Source organism: Agelaius tricolor, unplaced genomic scaffold (genome assembly GCF_023055355.1).
Source record: "Agelaius tricolor isolate 1412-34295 unplaced genomic scaffold, bAgeTri1.0.p SCAF_4, whole genome shotgun sequence".
Classification (NCBI taxonomy): Eukaryota; Metazoa; Chordata; class Aves; order Passeriformes; family Icteridae; genus Agelaius; species Agelaius tricolor.
Genome location: NW_027269264.1, coordinates 29,570,873 through 29,595,379, shown reverse-complemented (window position 1 = coordinate 29,595,379; position 24,507 = coordinate 29,570,873). Strand labels below are relative to the sequence as shown.

The window sequence follows — 24,507 nt, the reverse complement described above, 5'->3', positions numbered from 1 at the left end:
TATGTAATTAGAGAGGTCAAGAACTTAGTGGGGATTCAAAACAAGGTTTTAACAGGAGTTATGAAGGGTGCCAAAATAAATACTTTGAAAGTGTTAGTAAGCCTTGTGTTTCAGGGCTAATGCAATTTTTAACAATTTGATATCAATAGTTCGAAAGAAGTAATTTCAAATCTGTGCCAATTGCTTCTCAAGACTTTGTAGTAATCACTCTGAACAGGCTACAGAGTTCTGCTATGGCATAAAACTGGCCTTGTGTCTCATTCTGAAGTACCAGTTACAAGATTCCATATTTCTGCAACACTGTTAAGATGCTAAATGTTCATCAGTGTAGGATTACAGTTTGGCAGATGCTTAGTCTTTTCTTCATATATATTTCCTCTTAAACAGCAAGCAACTGTCTAGGTGTAAAATGGAGCTCCTCTCATTAGAAAGGCACAGCTACTATTCAAACCTCACTAATAATACTAGTTTTCTTGTGACCATCAAAGAAATGTAGATGAGGCCTATGTGTAGGCATGTACATGTATATGTGCATGCATATTTGTACTAAATATTCTCCAAATAGTTGTAACAAAATATATTTTAGTCCAAATTTAGGTCCCAATTAAGTTGTATAGTATCATAGATAAAGGAGAATTTATTTTTAAGTAATATTCCAAATACTGATTTCCCTGGTAACATGAAAAGAAACACAGGTATCAACTGAATAAAGCGCTGGCCAGACTGTGTATTTTCATATCTGAAATATCTACTTAAAACCTGAAAGACAAATACTTTTTACTAAATGCTAAAACCAATTGATTAAACTTTTGAAGGTACATACACAAAATTTCATCTACCCAATCACGTAAAATTCCAGGAATAAGAATTTTTAAGGGGATAATGATATATTATTATATAATATATTATATATCATTGTATAAATTATTTCTGTTTTCAAGGCTAAATATCATCTTATAAAAAGGCATTTACTATTTGATTTATTCACCATATGCTTTTTTCAGCATAATCTAAAGACTTGGAAAAAAACTAAAATCATGCAAATCACCAAATGGGTGAATATTCCATTGAATATTCGATTTGTGGTCTTACATCCAACACTAATATTACAAAAGGTTATAATACTTTTCTCTCTGTAGACCCAGTGACTATGAAAGATTTAGAAACTTTAGCCACATTTTGGTATTTCTTACTTAAAAAAGGGAAACAAAGATAACTATATCACTTACGTAAAAACATAGTCCAATGAACTGTGTAATTTCATACTTTCAATTACTTTCACTAACATTTTCTGCTTTGCCTCTTAAATTTTCTTCTCATTCTCTGAATATAATAATTTTTTTTAAAGGGAACCAAATTTCAGGGAAATATGGCAGTCTAGTTGTCTAATATGTAAATTATCAAATAAATTTGATTACATTTAATTTTTTTTTCTCTCCTTCTCTCCTCCTTTACACAACTCTTTTTCCAAGCCAAAACCCTGGGAAAAAGAGTCTTCTTTTTGCCAGTTAGACTTATCTCCTAGTTAAGCATTTTGTTCTGAAGAATACCATTCGGAAACCCTGCCCAGTTGCTGTTCCTGACCTATTCAGACCATGTACTTTGACCACTTGTCTGGACCAGTGAGACAGGAAAGGATATATTTATTGAGTTACATCATACATAGTGCTAATTAGAATAGCCTCCTTTAGTGTTGAGACAGGTAGAGCCAGGTTTCTACACAGCCATATTCTTTTACAAGGCAATATGAAAAATTGTATGTTGCAAAAAAAAATCTTGTCAGAACTGCAAATGAACCTCAAAGGTGGAAAAATATAAGCAGATTATCATATGCAAATTCTTCAAGGTAATCATTAAAATTTGCTAATACATTTGAGAAGCCCTTATCGGTATTATCAAAGCCTGTGGTATGCAGCTGCAATGAATGAGGAAAGATCTAAACTTCAGTGGGATTGCCTTTTTCTTCACCAAGAAGCTAATATTAAAGTGGATTACACCTATAAATCCAGTGTATTTAGGTCTGGAGTAGCCAAAGATAAGCAGCTGTTTATAACCATAAATTAAAATTCTTGCAGTTTAACTTGTACCATGTTATGACTGAAGTAACTATGACCTTGAATATAGATCCCTTTATCTTATGTATCGTATGCAAGTCCTGTTGGAGCTAACTAAACACAACTCTTATTTTCATTTAAATTGTGTCATTTAAATATATAATTTTTTTTATTATGGCCATCATTAATACCTGACTGTCCACAACATAGAATAAACTGAAAATCCATTTTCAACCTAGGAAGTAGGTTAATAGTAAGGCAGAATTGGAAAAAAATAAAAAGAATCCTCTGAGTGAAAACCAGCATGTCCTGATGTTTGGTAAAACAGACACAACACCTAGGACTGGCTACCTGTAACAGTTTTCTTGAGATAAAACTTTAAAGTGTTTATGATTTTGGGAAGCTTTGTAATAAAGAAAGATATAATGAAAAGCTCTCACTAAATCACACTGTCAATCTTTAGTCAGTGAGATACTCTCAAAAATGCCTGCAAGTGGGCATTTGTTTAAAAACTCTAGTTTGATATTTAGATTGGAAATTAAAATTAAAGTTCTAAGAGAGTTTTTAAAATTTCCCCAGAGAACATGAGGTTGAACTGATTTTTTCCCCCACAATAAGGTTTTGCAAAGTAAAATTCAATGAGCAGATATCTTGATCATTTCATTGATCAACAAATGCCTCAATTCAAATATGTTTGTTTACTGCTATGTTTGCTTTGTAGTGTTAGTATAAGTAAGCAGCAATATTAATTTACTTCAGATAACTCTCTGACATATACACAGGGACCTAATGCACTCAGTGTTACATAGTGCAAGTTCATAATACATTACTGACAATAAGCATCAGAAGAGGATTGTCATTACAGGAATTTGCTGGAAGTGCTTTAATTAACACTTCTTTATATAACTATATAAAGATATTGATTGGTTAAATTATTCTAGATTTTAGGATATAATTAATTTAATTTTAAAGGTCTCCTTACCTTCTATTGCTGAGAGAAGAACACGAGAATGGTCGTATGCAATTACATTCGCATATCTATTCTTTGGTTTGTTTACTTCCAGGTTAGAGTGTTCCCATGTGAACTGCTGGCCAGGATCAATAGACTTCAAAAGACAAAGAGAAAAAAAGGAAAGGAAACTTTCAGCTAGGGACTACATAATTGTTTTATTTATGGTAATTAGAAACTAAAATCCCATAGTTTGCACTGGAAATAATTTCCTTTTGAAAGAAAATTATTACTTCAGGACACACTGTAACATATTAGATCATATTACATTAACCATTGTGTATTTATGCATCCGAAATTTCCATGAGGAATTTAACCACAAGCTTTTAAAATCCAGGGCTTTTTCTTCAGAGAAAACAAGCTATCCACCCTTTTATCTTTTTACTCATTTCAGAAAGTGAGGGGTTCTAGATTAACAGAAAATGAATAAATATCATAAATCTCAAAAACACTGGGATGAAGGGGAATAAATATTTTTGCCTTTATTAGTAAGAACACATGTTCAAAAATTTTCCTGTCCTGTTTTTTAAATAAACTCCAAAGGTTCCTGAAAAAATTTTTCAGAAGAAAAAAAAATGTTTCTTTTCTTTCATTTTGATGCCAGACTAACCCATGGCACTAGTGTTGCTCAGGAAACTAGAGCTGTGTTTCATCCATGGACAACATCAAGAAACTTGCTTTTCATTTCCTTGAGTCATAAATAAGTAAGCAATTCAGGCATATTTGAAATTTTAGTGATATCTTATTAATAAACATAACTAATCTTATTCATAAACAAAACTACATGTTTCCAGATTTGCTGTTTATTTTCTGTTCCAGGGTGGAATTAACAGAAGCATTCACCACACCCCTTCATCCTTCACCACTAGGGAAACTTCAGACTCTAGTATTTTTACCTCTATGGTTGAATATCTATGCAGCAAAATGAATGTAAAATAGGTAACAGATGGTACCTGTTTATGCTCACTATGGTAGTGGCTGTATGAAAGGTCATCTCATTCTGAGAAGTCATGAATAATCACTTATTGTTTAACCTTTCCTTTCCGTAACAATAGAGACCTTAAAATTGTTTCATCAATATGAATACACAACTATGGCTTGAGGTTTATGCCCTCTGTTTGTTTAATCCTGGTAAGAACTGGCAGCTCCCAATGAAGCTAGTGGTAAGCAATGAAAAAAAAAAAAAAAAAAAGATGACACAGATAAGCCAAGGTGGGGCAGTTCACCAACACTATGCTCATCTTCCACGAGTAGACCAGCAACATGGATGGCACAAGTCAGGAGATCCGTACTGTCCATACTGCCACTACAACATCAAGCCAACAGCTTTGCTCACTCTTCCTAGGGTATGACCTGTAATCTATTAGAGTAGGTATTACCTGACAATGAGCATGTGTGAAATTAGTTAATGTGATTTTACCAGGACTTATCCCTTTGACTGATAATTTGGCCAGTCTGAAAATTGCTTCATTCTCATGCATCTTTTCATATTTTGTACAATTTATTTATTTAATATTTTGAGAATAAATTTGCTTCTGTATTGAGATTATTGAAAACAAAATAATTTGCCTGTCTGCTTAATAGAGAAGCATTTGTTTTTGGGAAAACAAATACCTCAGAAAAACAAGTGCTTTAACCTATTAACCAATACCATAGGCTCAATTAACTTTTATAACAAAAAGATTATAAAGTCCTGCATAACCTACCTATGGAGAGTAGAGGAGTGAGATGGCAAATGTTCTGGCTCACCCTTTAACTAAAGCAACTGAGACAGAGTGCTTGGCAAATCCTCCCTCAAAAGGAAATGAACTGGGACCGTTTAGAGGAATGAAGAAGAAATTAAATGCTTGGGATCATGATGAAGGCCATGAAAATTCTACTTATGCTTTGCATATGATTCATTTGAATTCACAAAATTCACAGAATGACTAAGTTGGAGGAGACTTAAAGATCATTAAGTCCAACCCATGCCCTAACCAAACCATGGCACTGAGTGTCACATCCAGTCTTTTCTTAAACACATCCAGGGATGGTCACTCCACCACCTCCCTGGCAGGCTATTCCAGAACTTTATCACCCTTTCTGTAAAAAACTTATTCCTAATATCCAAGTTATACTTCCCTTGATGCAGGTTAAGACTGTGTCCTCTGGTTCTGTCAGTTGCTGCCTGGAGAAAGAGACCAACTCCACCTGACTACAGCCACCTTTCAGGGATTTGTAGAGAGTGATAAGGGCACCTCTGAGTCTCCTTTTCTCCAGGCTAAACACCCCCAGCTCCCTCAGTTGTTCCTCACAGGGTTTATGTTCCAAGTCTCTCTCCAGCCTCGTTGCCTCCTCTGGATGCGTTCCAGTGTCTCAAGGTCCTTCCCAAACTGAGGGCCCAGAACTGGACACAGCACTCGAGGTGTGGCCTCACCAGTGCCGAGTACAGGGGAGAATGACCTCCCTGCTCCTGCTGGCCACACTGCTCCTGACACAGGCCAGGATGCCTTTGGCCTTCTTGGCCACCAGGGCACACTGCTGGCTCATGTCCACTCAGTTGTCACCAGTACCCCCAGGTCCCTTTCCAGCCACACCGTCCCCAGCCTGTAACACTCAGGGGGTTATTGTGGCCAAAATGCAGGACTCAGCACTTTATTTATTAAACTCCAGCCTGTTAGACTCTGCCCATGCATCCAACCATTCCAGGTCTCTCTGCAGAGCCCTCCTACCCTCCAACAGATCAACACATGACCCCAGCTTAGTGTCATCTGCAAATTTACTAATGAAAGACTCAGTAACCCTATCCATGCCATCAATAAAGGTATTGAACAGAACTGGCCCCAGCACAGACCCCTGAGGGACACCACTGCTGACTGGCCCCAGCTGGATGTGGCACCATTCACCTCCACCCTCTGGGCCCGGCCATCCAGCCAGTTCCTAACCCAGCACAGAGTGCTCCTGTCCAAGCCATGGGCTGCCAGCTTTTCCAGGAGTGTGCTGTGGGAGACAGTGTCAAAGGCCTTGCTGAAGTCCAAACAGACAACATCCACAGCCTTTCCTGCATCCACCAGGCAGGGATCAGGTTGGTCAAACACGACCTTGCCCTCCTAAATCCCTGCTGGCTGGGTCTGATACCCTGGCCACCTGATAAGTTCTGTGTGATGAAAATCAATATAAACTGTTCCATGACCTTACTGGGTACTGAGGTCCTAACCTGCCTATAATTACCAGGGTCTTCCTTCCCACCCTTTTTGTGAATGGGTGTCACACTGGCCAGCTTCCAGTTATCTGGAACCTCTCCAGTGAGCCAGGACTATTGGCAAATGATGGAGAGGGGCTTCACAAGCTCATTTGCCAGCTCCCTCATCACCCTGGGATGGATCCCTCCTGGTCCCATGGATTTATGAATATCCAAGCATCTCAGCAGTTCTCTGATTGCCTGCTCTTGGATAATGAGGGGAGCATTCTGCTCCCTGATATCATTGAGCAACCCAAGAGGACAGTTGTCCTGAAATTCTTCTCACTAAAAACCGAGACAAAGAAGGTGTTAAGCACCTCTGCCTTATCCTCATCTGCAGTAACAAAGCTCCCTTCTGCAGCTAATAATGAACAAAGATTAGTCTCACTCTTCCTTTTACCATTAATATATTTGTAAAAAGAATTTTTATTATCCTTGCTGAAAAAAGCTGCCATTTTAAGTTCAAACTGAGCTTTAGCCTCCCTAATTTTTTTCTACATACTCTAGCAGCCCTCTTAAATACTACCCGAGAAACCTGATCCTCCTTCCAAAGAGAATACATCCTTTTTTTATTCCTGAGCTCCAGCAGAACCTCCTTGCCCACCCAGGCTGTATGTTTGCCTCATTGACTAGTCTTTCAGCACACAGGGACAGTCCGTGACTGTGCCCTCAAGATCTCCATTTTGACGCATGCCCACCCTTCCTGAACTTCTTTATTTTTAAGGACTATTTCCCAAGGAACTCTCTGAATAAGTCTCCTGAATAGGCCAAAGTCTGCCCTCTGAAAGTCCAATGAAAAATCTTATTAATGTTCCTCTTGACTTCACCAAATACTGAGAATTTTGTAATTTCCTGATCACTGTGCCCCAAGCAGCCTCCAACCACCACATCTCCCACCAACCCATCTCTATTCGCAGATAACAAATCTAACATAGTCCCTCCCCTGCTGGGGTCACCCACCAGCTGTGACAAAAAGTTGTCCCCCACAAACACTAAAAATTTCCTGGACTGCTTCTTTTCAGCTGTATTGAATTCCCAACAAATGTCCAGCAAGTTGAAATCACCAACAAGAACTAGGGCTGATGATCCAGAAACATTCTCTAGCTGTTTATAGAATGAATTGTCCACCACTTCTTCCTGGTTGGGTGGACCATACCAGACTCCAAGTAGGATGTCAGCCTTACTGGCCTTCCCCCTAATTGTATCACTATATGTGATACATGAATTGTATCACTATATGTGTTACCAACAGTTAAAAAGACAGTCTTAAATGCAGCTCTGAAAGAATTTTTTTTAAGGTTCTACACAGTTTTTGACACCAAACTTTTTGGGTTCATTATCTTAGAAATTTGAGTGACTATGATCAACATATTTTAAAATGTCAGTAGTATTAGGAACTTATTGAATTAGGATCTAAAGAGACTAAGAGGTTTGCAAAACTGGTGATGGATTTTTTTGGAGCCATATTGTATTTTGTTTGCCTTTGAAGAGACAGTGAATTATCCCCCAACAGTATTTTTCCACATGCAAAGGTAGACATCACTTCTGTGCTGAGCTTAAGTATAAACACAGTGATGTGATCCAAGAGTAGCACTTCACTCTTCTCCAACAAAAATATTACTTTTTCTGACTACAAAGTAAAATTGTTACTCATCAATAAAGCAAATGGTAGAATTTTACTCTCTAATTTCACTCAGTAAAATTTTTATTCCTTTTTCTTACAATTTAGTTTCATTCTAGTATTTTTCCATGCTCTGAGAAGGATGGCTGGTAGAATTTTGAAGCGAGTATGCACTGTGTAATTTAAAAACATAAGTGTTTTATCTTTACTTCTGAGTCCTATTTATTTTGTCAAAGGTACAGAGGGAGAATTTGGAGTGCATTTCCATCAGCACTGGGAAGAGTAGAGTTTTATATATATATACACACACTATATTTAAGACATAACATACCTCTTTATCAGCAGGCCAACAATTCACTTAATATCTTATGACTTGAAAAGTAATAAAATTTACATAATTACTTCTCTCAGCACAAATCTCCCCTCTTTTCTTTTTTGAGTTAATGGAGGTGAATAAGAAAACTTATGCAGGTTATTTAAGGTCAAGTTTTCAGAACTTTGGAAAATTATTTTTATGAATCTATCTCAGAATTCTAGTAGTAATTTAGAAGATACACATAGTATAGAAGATGCTAACTATATATTCATGCATTAACTTTTAAAATTAAATTGGTAACTTGACCAGGAATAATGCACATGTATAGTATCTCTGACTACCGAGACAGTATTTTTTGAGAGACATAAATGAAAACATGCTATCTAAACCACAGTCCACTGCCTTAGAATGAATCATACTACTCTGCATTGTTCTAGAAACATAACTGAAGCAGACCATCTGTCTTGTCTTTTAGGTTTTTACCTACACTGCCAAAATATCCTGGAAATTACTTCACAATGAAAGATGTCAGGTACACTTTCTCTTCACACAAGAAAACTAGAAAATAACTGAATAACTGGCTGTCTAACATGCTGCTATTTTTGAGTGTGGACTGAAGGACTTTGGCTTTAAATCATAACAACCAAAACAGGATGTAACAAATAATGATAAAAAATGCTTACAAACAGTAATTTTAAATTGCACTTTTGCATATACAAAGATGATTTTGCATATACATTGAAAACAATGGTCTGAGATTCTTTTCTATTATGAGAAACAGCTTCAGCTCTTATACCTATTTTTCATGTGAACTTACAGAAAGAAAATTTTAAATTTAAAGTTTAGCTTCAACTGTTCAGTATAGAGTATAATTCTTCCACTTTTCACTCCTTAATGTTTAAGCATTCTAAAGCTACTGTTCGATATAAAGAAAAAACCCAAACATACACATTGTATGATGTATGGCCAGATGGTGTATTTAGTGATTAATATTTAGGTCTACATGCAGACATAGTTAACATAAATTATCAGAAACAGGCAAATGGATTGAACTTTAATCTTTCCTATTTTCCTCACCAATCTGAACCACTTTGTGGCCATACCATCCTCCCATAAAGCACCATTTTGTCAAAAGAAAATTTAATCTGTATTTCCTGACTTAATAGCCACACTCTCAACAAAGAGTTGAGTGGTATTGGCAGACACATTTCAGAAGTGTGAAAGACCAATAACTCATGAATAACAAGTCTGTGCTAACAGTTTTAATGAGTGCTTTAATGGTTTAATGGATAGCACTTTAATAGGATTTCTAGTATTTTCATTCTGAAAGCTTGCCTTCAATAAAGCTGTCATTAATAAAGAAGTGGATTTCTTCACAGCATAACTGTGTAGTATGAGTGCTTTGTGCAAAATAAATAAAAATATTTGTAATACAGTTACTTGCCTGTCATGCTTTGACAAATCTTTCATCTAGTGTGCTCTAAATGACTGGCTACTTAAACAAATGTGATCAGTTAGTGGGAAAAAACTGGAGGAATATTTACTATCACAATGCACCATCCATAAAATAGTTCATTGACTAATAATCATGGTAAGCAAAATATTCTGGTGGTAACCAAACCAGAAGAATTTCAAACAATCCCCCTCTGCTAAATGATGTCCCTGCTCGCTCACTGTGCAGTTTTCCTTTACACCACTTCAACAAGAGCCAAATGCTCCCTGATGTGTCTTCCAGGACTAGATCCTGGTTCAGCACTAAGGAAGGAAGGAGTATGACAAAATGTCACCAGTCCTGGTGTGAGCTGATATGTGCCTGCCTGCTCTGGAACACTGCTCTTCTAAGGGTCACTATGGCAGCAAATTAGAAGCCAGCAGTTTTAGGTTTCTGCTGAATGTGGGGATGGATATATACTGCATAGCTTTCACAAGGAAGGTGAAGGAAGCATGCCTGCAAAGCATTTTCAAGTGCTGTAGCTGCATTGTTTGTGGCTTGAATTAAATCACCAATAATGACTGCTTCACAGAGAAACCTAGGACTAGGTAGGCAAAGTAGAATGAAGAAGAAAAATTGGAGAGCCTGTCAATGCAAACAGGCTCAGAACAACTGGTGAAGATACACAGCTATGCAGAGAAATGAACAGTTTGACCCTCTTTTACCACTGTCAGCAACTGTGAGGAGAATTTCATACCATAGCTGATGAATCTATAATAGAATGCTATTGAATTATGTAGGAGACTTGCTAATAGAATCAGATTTACATACTGCATTACCAAAATGTGAATGCTAGATGCATGAACATTAATTCATGATCATGGCAATTTGTCATTTGGAATTATGTTTTTTTAATTAAGACAGAGGCTTCCCCATTGCACTGCAAAGGGTATAATTTTCAAGAATATGGGAGGAAACCTCCACATATGGCTAATACTTCTTTTGAACTCAAATATGAGTTTGCATCCTGGTCCCAAAAACAGTTAAAAATGCAGATGATTCATTTTCTGTTAACTCTCAAAGGGAAGAGACCTAACTGCTCAAGACTAGCAAGATATACAAAAAGCTTTTTTTGCAAAAGCTTTTTAAATTTTCCCTCAAGAAAAAAAACCCCATATTTTCTTCACAGTATCAAGCTAATATTCCTATGACTAAATGAAATTATGCAAAACCTGATTCCAGTGAAATCAAACAAGCTATATAAGCTTAAAACTAAAGAAAATTTAAAGCGGAAAATAAGCATTATTTGAAAACACTCTTGAAGGAGATTCTTTATTTCAAAAAGGTATAAAATCCCTAGTTTTTAAAAATTAATCATTTTGGTTTGTATTTCTTTACCGCCAGTTTAAACATAACCTACCTGCAATTAAAATAGTTTGACCATGATATCATAATGGATACAACACCAGTTTTAATGGAAATAATTTTGTATTGAAAATTGGGGATTACAGTCAACTTCAGGTGGAAAATAAATATCAGGATGAGATGAATACCTGAATAATGAAAAAACTTGCTTTGTTTAAATATTTTTGTGGTTAAAGCTTCCTGCTGGTTTGTTATACATAGTGTATTAAAGGCATCAGGTCTTATAAACTAAACTTTTTATAATTGTCTCACATGAGACACTATGCTACTTTCAGTTTTAAACATACTTTTCATCATGTTTTTAAAGCACTGTCCACATCTTTTATTTCAAGGAAAGAGTAGAGTTAAATTCTTAAGTGGTTTTTCTCTATAAGCCCCTAAAATTATTGCAAATTAATATCTCTAAAGAGCTCCTGCAAAATTCAATTTTATCTAGAATGACCTAGTTAGTTTGTCCTCAAATAATTTTTCTTCCTTCAAGAACACTGCTTTTCTCTTTCTAGACATATCACTGCTATTTTGGGCAAAATAAAACTGATATTTATCACAGTATAGAATCATTAAATTATTAGTGTTGGAAAAGATCTCCAAGATTATTGAGTTCAACCTTTGCCTAACCACCAGCAATCCAACCATAGCACTAAATGTCACACCCAGTTGTTTCTTGAACACTTTGAGTCACGGTGAATCCACCACCTCCCTCCGATCCAATGCTTTCAGTAAAAAATTCCTCCTGGTGTCCAAGCTGAGCCTCCCCTGGTACAGCTGGAGGCCATTTCCTCCTGTACCCTCACTTGTTGCCTGGTAGAAGAGACCAAACCCCACCTGGCTATACCCTCCTCTCAGGCAGTTATTTGACTAACTAAACTGTGTCTGTGAAATTTTCCTTGGCAGAAAAACCATTCGGCATCAGACCAAAACACTGCATCCTAATATGGAACACCATCTTTCTTTTATGTGATTAATTATATAAGCATAAACAAATGCTGTTATCCCAATGAAGCATTCACAGCACAAAGGAAGGAGATCATACTCCACACTAAATCTTGATTAGCAGGATTTCAAATTCCTGCACTATGTCTTTAAAGTTCTTTACCATAACCATGCTGCTCAGATACTACCCTAGGTGGAACTAAGCACCAAACAACCTAGGTGAATGCAAGTGTATGTGCTATTAATAAGACAACTTTTCATCATTCACTGACTACACTAATTGTTTCTCAATACATGGAGCACATCCTATGAAAGTAAAGTTAGAAAATCCCAATGAATGATGTTTGTAATATTAGAAAGAGAAAACCATTATAAGGAAGAAAGAACAAAACCATATTTTTTCTGGAAAAAGAATTGATTTTTCCACATAAGCCGCTTTTACCTAAAATGATATAACAGTTAAGTGCAGCTGTTTCTTTGATGGAGATTCATCCAGTGGATAATTTGCTCTTCCTGGACTTCTAAAATGTAATATATTGATAATAAGTTTTATATGTGGTTCTACTATACAATATTTACTTGTTTTAGTATCCAATGTTTATGTTGTTGCAAGAGACATGGCTGCAATTTACAGAAAGAAACCTGATGAGTGCAAACATTAAATTATATACAAATTCTCATAACATTTGTTAATGAGTGCATATATACACATTCACAGTAAATCATGCAGAGTCTGATAGTGTAAATTTTGGGTTGTAGTGACAGATTCTCATGCAAATATAGTATGAATCTGAATCCACTTCCTTAAGGGTGCAAAGTTCTATGTACAAACCTCAGAAAAGAACTCTTACATTTTTACAAGTCTCAGAAATCTGAGGAGGAATATATTTTCTGTTCTGCCTTAGAGGAGGAAATTACCGTACAAATACATCATAAAATAGGCAGAACATTACTGGTTTTATTCAGTTTATCTCCATGACCACTTTTTATTTTTAAATTCTGAAGTCTCAGATAAGAAGGAGATACAATATAAAGGTCAGTATCTTATAAACACATATTTTTGCTTAGCAGCTGTCAAGTCCATATGGACCCTTGCATTACATAAAAATACCACTGAAATTGCCAAAGTCAGCAAAAGCTTCCCAATAATCAGCTGGGGTCAATCCTGCCTTTAAATTAGAGAACAGAAAACAACTGTGTGACATTAATGGTATGATATTTGATATTAACAAAGTAAATCAACATTTTTTCTGGCTTGGGGATTGTGAGCTAACAAAAAATTAATGAAGGATTATGAAGAATTTATTTTGAAGCAGAAATGAACCTCTTTGAGGAGTCATAGCACTATCACGTGTTAACACTACAGAACCACTTTATGTAACTCATGAATTATAAGTTTATTTGAATCTTGCCACAGTAATAATCCTTGAGGCTTGGCCCCTAGAAGATAGTATTCAAGGTAAATTTATGAGAGAAGTACAATGGAAGAAATCTCTATTGTTCTGCTGAGATGCTGTAAGAGCTGGGATAGATGCCCTGAAGAAGGCACTATGGAATATTTTCTGAAAACTTGTAGTAGTAGGAACTTGTCCAGTTGATGGCACTGAGCCTTAGAAAACATATAACTACAGGCTGTTCTACACTGGAGAATACACTGTTTTCAAGAGACAGGGAGGTTTGTCCTTCTGAGGAGAAAGTGGAAAGAGGAAAGTAGTTATATTCTTCCAAAAGGAATAAACAGAACTTTTATTGACTTTTGATCAGAAGTAAGTGGATGGAACATGAGCAAGGATGGAAAGGGAACAAGTAATCAGCCGTTTCTTAGAAAATTAAAAGATGTGTGGTGTGGTGAAACCAGTAATTCTTTTGAAGTGGCAACTGAAGTAGGTTGTGCTAAAAAAATAATTTAAACATCCTTTTGAAATGGAGCTAACTTCCTGATAGAAGGAAGAGGAGTCAGAGTCTATCAGAAAACCACCAACATATATTTTACTTTATGGTATCACAACGTTATCACTTACTACAGTAAGTGATACATACAATCAATACATCTTTGAAGAATTTCATCCATGCAATGCGAACAATTACATTAAAAGTAAAATAAAACAACTGACTGCCAATGAGGAAAGGGCATTATTAAAAAAAAAAACAACACCAAAATCATCAGTGGTAATTGATGAAAACTCTTTGCTTCCCTAAACAGTAATTAATTGGAGGATTTTGCTGGTATCAGTAAAGGTCAGTAGTTTTGTGCTGCATGTTACACCTTGAACTTTTGAATATGAAAAGTATCTCTTTTTCCTTCTGTCTCATCAGCTCTAGTGTTATCTGAAGTGATAATGACTGAACCGTTACCATCTGTACCTCTTTCTGCCTTGCAATCAGATTCAAAAAGATTGTTTAAGGGATATTAGTGAGAACTGCTGCTGAAGTAGAAGGTCCCAATCCCTGACCACAAATATACCCACCACTTCCCGTTGCTGGCACTAGAGCTTAAGCAGACATGTGGTGAGCTAGTTCAGGGAACTGATCCAATTGAAAGCAGCAAAGAAAAATAAAACAATTAGTTTTCAGCTGAATCTATTTCCTGAGATAATCCTTGAACAGCTGCACATCTGCTAGTGCCAGGACTGGCACAAGAGAGACAACAGGAATGCACAGCCAAGACACGGAGATGACTTACAGTGATCAGCAAACTGCAGCTTTAGTCCATTGCCCAGCCTAGACCATGAAACCAAATAGCAGTGCTTTTCACTAATTCTATTTCAAAATGGATGAATCTCAGACTAGATGGAAATGAAGTGGTATCTCTAAAGCTGTAATTTCAAAGATAAATATTGAACCTTCTTGGGCAAAGCAATATGAATGAAGCTTGTTGTTGACCCACAGTTGCCCATATTCTAATCTTGAATGTCTGACCATTCTGCTCCAGATGGCATGTTTTGTAAAGATTAAAAAAAAAAAAAAAAAAAAAAAAAAAGGAGAAAAAAAAAACCAAATAAATGATGGAAAGAAAGAATGTGAAAGTTTTCCAGCTTACATAGACTAGAGAAACTTCTGCAGGGTCAGAAGATATTAGGAAATAAATAATGTAATTTTTTTTTCAATATTGACTATAAATTATTAAAATACACTCTCACAATGATCTTAATTACTTAAGTAAGAAAGAGGTAATACAAAACACCAAAATTTTTAATTTTTAACGCAGCATAAGAAAACTACGTCATGTCCCCACCATGTTCAAGATGTAGTACAGCTGAATTGTTTATTTGTATAGAAATTATACTATATTATATGACTTGTAAATGGTTTGGGATTTTCTACACAGAAAAAAGCAATTAATTTCCCCATGGTACAACAAAAAATGGTTTTAAAATTTGTACCAAATGTTATCTTTTATTATGGCCCGATTATTACAATCTTCATACTTAAGAACATAGGGTTTACACATAGAAAAATGAGAAGATTCTCCCACATTTTTTGTGTGACAGCAATCCTAAATTGCTCTTCAATGAATTTATTTCCAGGAATTGTTGAAACTGTATTTTCTTTTTAATTTCTAATGAGATTATTTCTTAAAGAGGTCTTAAGGACTTTCTGAATACTACATTCAATTAAAAAATAAGCAATTGTAGTTCTTCATCACAGTACTTACTATTAATTTTTAACATCTTCTGTCAAGACTTTTAAAATACAATGGAAATATATAGGGCTTCCATGTACCCTGCAGTAACATGTTACTAAGAAACTAAAATGTGAATGTCATCTTGAGTGTTTTTAATAGCTCTGTCAGTGTCCATACAAACATTCAAATGCAACTAATGTGCAGTCCCTAAAAAATAAGAGCAACTCAGGCTTTTACTCCACCATGCTGAGAAAGTGTTGAAGGATTTTAAGCAAGGATTAGGGACACAACAGACCATAAAGAAAATACTGTGTTGGTGATCCCTCTCAGGGATGCTAATCCTTGGATCACTGACATGATCACCTATAGCTGATCTATAGAAGCACTTCTTTACTGAATGCTCAGCGTATACTTGATCTAGGTATTTTTGACATGGACAATATTTTGGCATTAAAGTACCAGCTATAATTTACCAGGTTTAATGAATGGCTCCCTATGTCCCTTTAGCTACAAATTACTGATCTGAGAGGCTGTTACCCTCCACTATAGCAATACCTATATACTCTTTGGGTTACTGATAAGGTGGCTGGTAAATTATTACTGTCTTCCTGTAATATTCTTTCATGCTCTTCTAGACCATCACTCCCAATTTATCAAAGTGGTATTGTTGACAGGAGGAAAAAGCAATGTCCTGAAACTGCTACAGTAGAAGAGACAACAAGCACATGCAAACCCTTTTATCTCATGTAAAAAAATTAAAGCAGTGGAATGAACCTTCTTTGGAGCTTTTGCTCTATTTGTCCTGTCAACATTATACATAATCTAAGGATCTTTAAACTGCAGGAAAGGAAACTGTCTGTGTATTAAAACAAGTCTATGCTGTATCATTCACACATTATTTCAAGTATGTGTCCATGGAATCTGCCTGACATGTATCCTTATAAAAAGAGTACAGGATTTTATGAGCAAAGGATCCACCCCACTATTGTAGCCATTTTACACCATTTTTTTGTTATGGTTTTAATATCATACAAACCTAGTACCATATCAGAGAGAAGTCTTGGGAAACAGCAAGCATGACATTTAAAATTTGAATGGTAAAGAAGTGGGGAAAATTACCTCATATTCCTGTGAGAACTTCAAATTGTCATTTGCTTTCAATCTTTCAATGTGATCTGCAAGTTCCAAGATAGGTATTGGGGGATGACTGGCCATACCTGTTGAACAAGAAAGAACAAAATTTAACGTAAACTACAGTGATGGCATTGCTCTAAAATTTAGAAAATGCAGCAGTTAGAATGTCTATAAATGTGTAAGTAGTAAAGATGTCATATGTGAGAGAAGCAGGCAAATAGTTTGGTTACTCAAAGCAGGACATGCTCTGCATAGATGAGCTCTGAAGCCAAATTAAAAAAGTCACCAAACGTATTCCCAAAGCTAACATTCCTAGTGTAGAGGAAAGAGCTACTGTCATATGAGTCAATGAGTTTAGCTAGGCATGGAAAAATGAAACAGTTAGACCTGATGTTGACCTCTGCTTTGAGTAATGACTCTTAATGTCATGTTAAACCCCTTCTACTGCAATGCATGAAATGAAAACTCTATTGAATTAGATGAGGAAATGTGAACTGAGAAACAGACACTGAAAGAGCCCTAAAGGGGAAACAATAGTGTTTTGACAGAAAACAAAGTGACTTATGCATAATCAAGAAAAACAAACTTGAATAATGAAGGTTACCAAGGTAACCAGAGACACCTGAACCTGCAAAGGAAATGGTAAAAAAAAAAGAAACCTAAACCAACATAAAGCTAACTTATAAAATAAAGCATAAAATAATGAAATGGAAAGTTTGAAGATTAATAATAATAATAATAATAATAATAATAATAATAATAATAATAATAATAATAATAATAATAGTAATAAAAATGCATCAAGGTATAGAAGACTGTGCACTCTAAATTAGAAATACTTAAGTATTTTACAGAATTCTGAGGTGACTGACATGCAGCTATGAATGACTAGAACAACATGCATCACTGCTTTAAGACAACAGTCACTGAAGACAACATTGGACATAAGACAATTAGAACTTCAAAAATGTTTTCACTAGTAGCAGATTGTAGAGGCAGGGGTTGTACAGTTTGGCTGGACTCACATGCTGACTGCACTAGTACCTTAATATATGCTTAATCTGAAATCCCATTTATCAACCCCTAAAAGTACCTACAATCTACTTCAGGTGTAAACATCTTTGTCCACTGATGAAGATACTAAGTGAAAAAGAAGAGCTTGGAATTGGAAGTATAGATGGGTGTGTAAGGGGGTACAGGGACAGCAAGGCAAAAAAAAAAAAAAAGACAAAAAACAAAAAAACAAACCAAAAAGACAGAAAAGATGTGGGGTCAACTAGAACAATCTGCCAGCTTAAGATTTGACAGGCAAAATTTTGTGAACATATTTATTTCAAGCTATCAGTCTTCATGAGCTTTCTCCAAAATGCTTACATTCTTATCTTCATACTTTAGACTATCACACCTAAAAATGAAAGTGAGGTTTCAATAGCTTAGGGAAGAAATCAGAGCTGGCAAGAAAAAGTTAAGCTAGTGAACCCCAGGATCTCTTGAAATTACAAAGGGAAAACACTGATGACTCAAGGGGGCTCAAGCTGGAAGGCATGTTGCACAATGCAGTTTGCTTTGTCACCGTGACTTTCAAGAGCATGCCTAAGACAGTTGACTAGCATCTTCTTAAACATAGCTGAAAACGACCATGTGGCTACAACACAGTCACACTACAGCATGTGCTTTAATTCTTTAAATTCTTCTAATTCTGTTTTTAATTCCTGTTTTCTTTTGGATTCTTTGACATTTCGAGCATCATAATAGACTCCAAAATAATGTCCAGCAGCACTGGCCCTAATTCTTCTGACCCTATATATATGCTTTAGGGAATCTTCATAGCACATCTGTGATGGTAAGCCATTAAACAAAGCAGAATATTCAGATCAGTGGGGAGATTCCTTAAAAATTTCAATTAAAAAAATTAGTCACTTAAGTATTAATTTATTTGCTGCAGCTCTGCTTCTCTCCCATTTTCTTACAAATTTTACTTAGGGCTTGGCTACTCTCAAAATGAGATCAGTCATCTAATAATTAGACGGATTGATCCAGATCAAGCACCCCTATGGAAAATATGTGGGTGAAAAGGCACAGGAGAACTCTAGATTGATCCAGAAATGGAGGTGGACTGATGTACATCTAAAACAGTGCTTGAACAGAGAAAATAATAGAGACAAAGATGTTTAGACCTTTTCGAGCGAATCGTGGGAGAGAGTTATTATCATATAAGGACTGAGTGGTAGTTTGGCTAGAGAGGGAGGACACAGAGCCAATCAGGGAGGCGTAGGGGACTGAATTACTGCTCAAAGCTGTAAAAAGTAAAAGCCAATCGGAAATGGGAAACAAATTAGTAACAGCAGTAGACCATCATAATCAATCATCTTGTACATACAGGCACTTCAGACATGCACAAAACAGCGTCTGGCAACTCAACTAAGATATTTAAAGGTGCAGTTACCCTACTGTAAATATAAAGGTCATAAACCCAGTGAGTATGAGACTCACTCATCACACAATGAACCTGACTAAATCACCAGCATCATGAACACAAATCATAATAATTAACTTACTGTGAAGGAGTATTTTTCTAAAGATGCTGAACACCCATTTTTTTTTTTAGTTATTTTTATTTATACACTTCTCTATATGACACTTGATATTTCCAAGGGGAGATTTCACATTAAGCACTTTGTGTAAATAAGAAATTGAAGGGAAATTTTTCTAAGGCAAAAAGAGGAACTACTTACAATTTCAGAAACTGACAAATTTTAACTGCATTTAAACCCTTCCTCTATGTCTCATTTTCAGCAATTACACTTTGAATAACTTTCCTCAAATAATATTTGGCAGTTAACTTACGAAGTAATTGCATTTGTTCTATTTTCATACTTTAAATACATAAAATGGGCTCTACTGATACGATAGAAGTAGTTATTTTTTAAAAGAACTGCTGGAGGGCTTTTGTTATGTAATCAGTCTGTGAATCATAACAGAATATGCTATGAATAAACATCCTAAGATGTCATCACACCTCATGTAAAAGCATGAGGCTTCAATTGAGCAGGTGTAGAACTTGACTCAAAAGATCCCAGTTAAAATACAGTTAAACTCACTTCTTTTTGTGGTTACAAAGAAGAAAATACACTTATTTGATGACACACTCCCACACCAATCAACATATGTCATGACAAGACAAAAACTTAAAGACAAAATACAGCTAAATTATAACAGGTCCTGTGACATGCTAAAAGGTCAAAAGAAATACCATGCTGAAACATGCTTTCAAATTCTCTTTTAAATATGGTATCTCTTTTTTTTTCCTTAAAAAAAAAAGAGATAAAACCACCTGAAAACTCAAAGAAAAGAAAACCCCCAAAATCACCACATGCAAAACACAGTTGAAATTGTACCCATTAAAAATTTTTATAACCAGATTTGGTAGAAGATTGGCAAATGTAATTGATCTTATGCAGCCTAGTAGTAATTCCTTTGCATGAATTAAATAACAATGTATGGTTTGATTACAGTGTAGAATTATCCTCTGGTTAATCTGTGGTAAATACATGACTAAGGAACATGAAATACTATTTCTGCTACAATTTCAAGGAAAAAACTAGGAGAGCAAGGTCAGAAATCATCTGCATATTAACAAACATTAAACCTGTTAATTGTATTTCCTTATCACATCTAATCAAGTGGGTGTTTTAGGCTTGCCGTTAGTGTGTTAAATTAGGATTTTGTTTTTTGTCAGGGTTTTATGATAAAGGCTTTTAGAAACATTTATGACACATACATTTATTTACCAATTTGGAACTGTAGGTTCACATACCCACAATAAACAAGAACAAAGTTAGAAATTAAAGACCAAATCTGCTATTATACAGACTATAATCTACATGAAGTGAAAATGTGACACATAATTGTCACAGAAATTTCTTTAGGAAATGAGTGGTACGTTAGGTCCACATTGAATTAATTGTCTGTGGCTTTACAAATGTTTCATTTTTATTTGATAATTTACAGAACACTCTTTTACATGCAAATCTATGCTGATTAAGATATCCCTTTATAGAAAAAGGAAGTAATAAGTAACAGTGGTTGTTGAGACTTATCCCTATCAAAAAGATAGGAAAAATATCTACTTTAAATTCTGACATGGAAAACAGAAAAAAGTAAGGATGACCCTTATTCAGTAGGAATTCAGCACTCATGAAAACTTAACGAGAATGCCTTTAGTACATGAGAATTACTGTTACTTTAAAATTTCATTTTCACAGAGCCAGAGCTAGGCCAGAGCATGAAATTACAAAGCCAAATTTACAAGACGATCTCTAGAGAATTATATCATTGTGCAACAGCTATTCTAAAACAATTGCAAATGCATATATAATATTGCAAAATTTTGCCACTTTTATTCAAGAATATTTTATGTTCTTCAAAACTTGATCAATTATTCTGGAATGAAAATATTTTATCTTTTTCTGAAACAGAGACTGAGCTTTAACAAGGAGCACTGCAGGCTCCACAGCCTCATAGCAGAAGCACCACCTCTGAGTGATGTGTAAAAGTCCCTTAATAGTGAGAATAGGGGAAACCTAATTTTCAGATCCTGATATAACAATGTCAAATACAATAAGATGTTACAAAAACTATGGTCCAAAATCCAGAGGGAAAAAAAGGGATAACTTTTGTGAAGAGAAGACTTTTCAATTTCATCTTCTAGCTAAGCAGATTCTGGGCTCCTCCAGGTTTCAACGCAAAATGGGATAGCAGAGAAGTGCTCTTTGCATCAGAAGCTGTACCTGTCTTAGGTGCCTAAATCCTCCATGTGAGATGTGCATAAGAAGAGCTATATGTATGATGGCTCACTATGAGAAAGCATTTTAGTCTGTTTTTGCCATGGAGACAAAGCACAGTACTTCCTTCAACATTGTCATGATTCTCATAAACAGATGTTGAGTGGATAAACTGTGCAAAAAAATTATGCTGTCATGCAAAGCAGGTAACTAAATCCAGACATCACTTTTTCCACCTTTTTTTTTTGTTTGCACCCTTTTCCTCTGAACATGTTTTATGCTTTTTCTGCTTTATCATGGAAATAAGTTTGTGGAAATTCCTTAGCAACTCAGGGAATAAGTGAGCACTTATCTAATTAAAAAAAGAAAGGTCTTTAATTTAGAGCTGTAATAACTCTATTTATTTTTCTTGTTTTTAAAAGCATCTTATTTAGTTCATAAGATATAATGAGATAATTGTTTAATTGGCACCCAATTACAAAAATTACTTGTAAGTGTGACACATTTTATAGTTAAATGGGGATAAAAAAAAAATCAGTCACTTTTGAGGCATGATTCAATTTATTTCTCTGGCTGATTGGCAGATTGAAGTCTGCCTGAGCCTTGGATCTCTCAGAACCCACTCAAACTACTTAATTTCAGTTAATTTTCTTCAGCACAACCGGGCTGCCATATTTGATGAAACCTTTTGTGAGGCTTAATTATTACCCCTTCTTTACCTTAACTCTCCCATGTGGCACAGAGACCTCTAAAATTTGTGCACCAGGTTAATGATTTTAATTCTGTGTTTCATAGGCAACTTGTAGAAAGGTAAGAATTGACAGACTTTTCTTCAGCTATTCCAGTTATGAAAGAATAACAGACTTAAAAATTAAATCCTACTGAGAGATTGGGTATTTTCATGTTTTCTCAAAGAGAACTTGGCACTGCTGTGACCCACTCACTGGCATATGGGCTTATCTAACACATACACATTTTTGGATAACACACATGGACCTGGGATCTTGGTCTCAGATACAGAACTGTGGGCTATTCCAAATGTCAAGGCAAAGTGTGAAATTTATCTATGTAGTTACTTCATCCAATGAGGAGGGTAGCCAGAAATAAATTTGATCCTTTCTGGACAAGGTAAGAGAGGAAAATCTTTAGGTTAGAGCCCTTTAGATCTCTTTACGTTATTGAAGAATGTAGACAATAAAAAGTGAAAGGAAAGCAATACATTTCCTGTGCTGGTAGTTTAGACTGTGAAATTTTATAATATCCTCATGTGGAATTGAAAATTTTATGACGAGTACAACATATTTGTACCAAAATGATTGTCTAGATATCACCAAAGATGAAATATTGCTTTCTCATATTTCGTGTCAAAAATCTATACCTAATCTTCAGGATTGGGAGTAATTTAAAATTGGGGTTAGAAATTCAAACTTACCCCAAGGACTTAGGTTTCAAATGATTTTGATATCTGTATCTGATCAGGTCTTTCCTTATACAAATTATATGATTGATAGGATGTTTGGAATGTTCTAAATTTGGCTGTTTAGAAATGTTTTAAAGTACTAAAGTTTATGACAACCCATAGTTTTATAGGAGTGTCTCATTCACCTCTCCAAGTAAAAACTGCCAGTCCAGATATGCCAATGTAATTTAGAATATTTTTCGCTAACACTTCTGTACATTACGGATTCATTCAAAATTGTTTTCCTCTCCCACTGGAAGCAGTTGGTTTGCCTGGAAAGTTCCAAGCAAACTGTGGATGCTTTCATAATCTAAAGAAATAAATCATTAGAATAGCAACTATGTCAAATCATCTACCTTGATGCACTTGTACTGATAGTATATTCACCATTCTGTGCTTTGCTTTATCTGTAGGCAATGTTGAGAAATGCCTCATTTTATGAGGGCAATAGCAGATTTCTCAGTAAAAGGAACCCAACACATAACCACATCAGCCCTTCCCTCAGTTACCTCCTTTGCAGTACCCCCCTACCTAGTTCTTCTACCTTGCAGAAAATGAAACCTATATATTTGAAAGCGAAAGAACAACAAACCCAACAAAGCTGATATCCTGAATGTATAGCCTTTCTGTAGTTTCTCTATTTTCAGTTAAAAAAAAAAATCGCATATTATTTGATGGTGTGTTGGTGGTTGGGAGATGGATAAATATTCCAGTAGGATCTAAACACTTAAGTTAAATTTATTCAGATTTTAATGACATGGTAACTCTAATTGAACTTAATTTAAGGGAAATTCTGCTTTTACTAACAAAAGAACTACAGTTCTTGATTTCACTGTGACTGTTTGCATATTAAGAACACGTTAACAGAGTAAGTTAACAGTGTAACAAAGTAAGACAAATCTACTGGGGTAAGATTTTTCTCCTTTGATATTTGGTTGAGTAGTACAATGGCTTGACCTGTGTCTAGGGACCTTAAGATGTACAATAACAAGGAAAAAGAATATCATTTGATGTATTGTATTTTTAATAAGAATGGTAATACTCCAGTCTGTGAAAAGGATTATAGCAAAGTATAGTAGAAACAGATCACAGATGTTCTGCTCAAATAGCTTCACAGCAAACTGCAAACTTCACAGATAAACTATAGCCCTGCAAGAAAAAGTATGCCTTAAATCCTCTCCAGCTCTTTTCACATCAACGATGTGGAATTACTGTGTCTACAAGTGCCACAAATTCTGCCATTTCTTAATAACTTTACTTTCTCAATGTAAATTAAAAATTAATTACAATAAATTAATTTTATATGTTAGCACTTGGTAGCAGGTTTTTTTCCCCTCATGTTTCATTTTAATTATGATGAATACTAAATATATCGGTAAGATTTTGCATCTAAATAAATGGAGTGCAGAAAATTAGGCTTATCTATCTAGTTATTATTCCATTATTTATTGGATGAAGAGGGAAATACAGTGACGATTGATGAGGTAAAGGCTGA

The 24,507-nt window shown here is 35.3% G+C and overlaps 1 protein-coding gene across 40 annotated transcripts in view; it reads right to left on the bottom strand.

The window, feature by feature from the left end:
• The window catches only part of PTPRD (protein tyrosine phosphatase receptor type D), a 1,154,223-nt gene that overhangs the window by 59,526 nt on the left and 1,070,190 nt on the right, over window positions 1-24,507 (bottom strand). For 39 of the 40 annotated variants that reach the window (XM_071425013.1, XM_071425014.1, XM_071425012.1 and 36 more), the window contains 2 exons: window positions 16,755-16,852; window positions 3,037-3,160 (listed from right to left, as the gene is read on the bottom strand). In XM_071425013.1, coding sequence (XP_071281114.1) covers window positions 3,037-3,160; window positions 16,755-16,852 — 222 coding nt within the window. Of the gene's footprint in view, window positions 1-3,036; window positions 3,161-16,754; window positions 16,853-18,946; window positions 19,067-24,507 lie in introns of all 40 variants that reach the window. The other variant, XM_071425049.1, reaches the window with a different exon arrangement.